This window comes from Charadrius vociferus, unplaced genomic scaffold, assembly GCF_000708025.1.
Source record: "Charadrius vociferus isolate BGI_N301 unplaced genomic scaffold, ASM70802v2 scaffold819, whole genome shotgun sequence".
NCBI classification, from domain to species: domain Eukaryota; kingdom Metazoa; phylum Chordata; class Aves; order Charadriiformes; family Charadriidae; genus Charadrius; species Charadrius vociferus.
Genome location: NW_009650062.1, coordinates 443,025 through 444,980, shown reverse-complemented (window position 1 = coordinate 444,980; position 1,956 = coordinate 443,025). Strand labels below are relative to the sequence as shown.

The following is a 1,956-nucleotide window of genomic DNA, read 5'->3' as shown; positions in this document are numbered from 1 at the left end:
CACGGGCTCTGCCTGCCATGCCACGGTGGCCAGCTGCCCCCATCCTTCCCCACAGCAAATCAAAATCAGCTTAGCATTGGCCTTAGAGTGGCTTAAGATTTAATCTCAGGTCTTGAATGCAGGTTTAAACTAAACCACCATGTCCCTCGTTTGCCAGAGGGGAGAAAAAACTGTGCCTGGGTGGTGCTTGGGGTAACTTGCTGGCTCACAAGTCAGAGCAATGAGGTGTGCTCAAAGGACGGGCAGATTGACCCTGTCCTGGGGCAGCAGGTTGAAATCAGTCTCCAAAACCTATCCCAAACCCCAGAAAGCACCAGGAGGGTGATGCTTAGGGCTAGGAACCAGCACTAACATTGCTTTCCCAAAGGAAGGTCAGCAGAGATCCCGTTGGCCATAGGGTTGGGTTAGGATCAGGTTTGGGGTGGTGGGGGTCCCACCTGGTGTGGCTGGCGCCTGGACGTGCCGCAGGGGAAGGCAGCTGGGTCGCTTGGCCCTCGCCCCGGCTGCCGCCTCTCCCCGTTCTTCCTCCACATGCTTCTTGAAGGAGAAAACCTTCTTGAGGCTGGGTCTCCTCTTTGGGGTTCTGCCCAGTGGTGGGGACGTGCTGAAGTCCCCTCCAGGTCCTTTAGCTCCTTCTGGTTTGGAGCTGTGAGGAGCTTTGGCATCTTTCTCCTTTGTTTTTTGCCCTGCATTCTCCTTCTGGTCCTCAGGGCTCTTCTTGAAGAGAAAATTTAAGAAACTTTTGAACCAGGTGCGTTGGGTTTTGCCCTGTGAAGAGTTTTTTGTGCTTTTTCTCTTGGGCTGCGGCTCCTCTTTAGGGACCTCCCCGGGAGCTTTGCTCTCATCATCCAGAGCCTCATCGACGTCCGATGCTTTGGATCCCTCCTCCTGGTCCTTCCTGGGGCTGAGTTTGGCACAGGAATATTTGCAGAAGTCACTTTTTGACCGTTGCAGCCCATCTGCCTTCCTCCCTCGCCTTCTGGCTCCCTCCTGAAGCTTCTTCTTGGCCACGAGCGAGTTTTCGCAGCAGCTCAGTGAGCGCCTGACATAGATCTCCAGCACTTTCTTGGCCCCTTGCCGGTCCAGTGAGAGGATCTTGCCCGACAGCTGCCTCCCCGCATCCCACGGAGGCTTCTCCACAGCCAGAGTGCTCATGTTGCTGTGGGAGAAAACAACATTTTGAGCCTGGTTTTTGCTTTCCCTGGGATGCTGCACAGTCAGGTTGGGCACGATGGAAATCACCCCCATTTTGGCTAACGCTGGAGCCCAAGGGTGCTTTGGGTGTCCGAGACTGTTTATATTCCCAGTAAATGATCAACCCCTTTTATGGTTGTTATCTGAGTGCTCCTTACGCAGGCTGCACACACAGGGTTTTATGATGGGCTATAGACACTGCTGATAAGGGAAGCGAAACTGCAGGGAGATGAGCTGGGCACGTCAGAGGGGGAGAGCATGGTTATCATGCAGAGGGACAGGGTATCATCCAGGTACCGTGGGGCTGTATCTTCCTATCACAACTTATTTCCATACTACGATGAAAAACTACACACCAGGAGCACCATCCCTGCCATGAATTGCACAACCCAGAGTTTTTAAGTATCTCACCTTGAAGTATTGGCTGCTAAAAAAAGAAAAAAACAACAAAAAACCCAACATTCCCCAGCAAGGCCATATGCTTCCAGCCCTTGGAGAAGCCAAGGGCAACGTGGGCTCTTGCTAATATCCTCACTCACTGCCAATATTGGCTGAGCACCTTGCAATGACGCAGCCCCTCCACGAGCTCTCACCAGCGCAGGGCTGTGACTGGAGCATGAAGCGCTCACTCCCTGCCTTTCCCATCACCCTTTTCCTCTGGGTTTTCAAGCAAAATTTAACAGGAGATGCTACTTCTGAAACGAATTTCATCCTTCAGAAAACCAGACCCATACCAGACTTTCTTCACCACTGAACAGCACA

At 52.7% G+C, this 1,956-nt stretch overlaps 1 protein-coding gene across 1 annotated transcript in view; it reads right to left on the bottom strand.

Moving 5' to 3' along the window:
* Window positions 1-1,248, bottom strand: part of LOC104292375 (apoptosis facilitator Bcl-2-like protein 14) — a 7,045-nt gene extending 5,797 nt beyond the window's left edge. Inside the window, exon 1 of the mRNA XM_009891746.1 lies at window positions 438-1,248. Within this exon, the coding sequence (XP_009890048.1) occupies window positions 438-1,248 (811 nt within the window). The remainder of the gene's footprint in view (window positions 1-437) is intronic.
* Window positions 1,249-1,956: the final 708 nt, after the last annotated feature.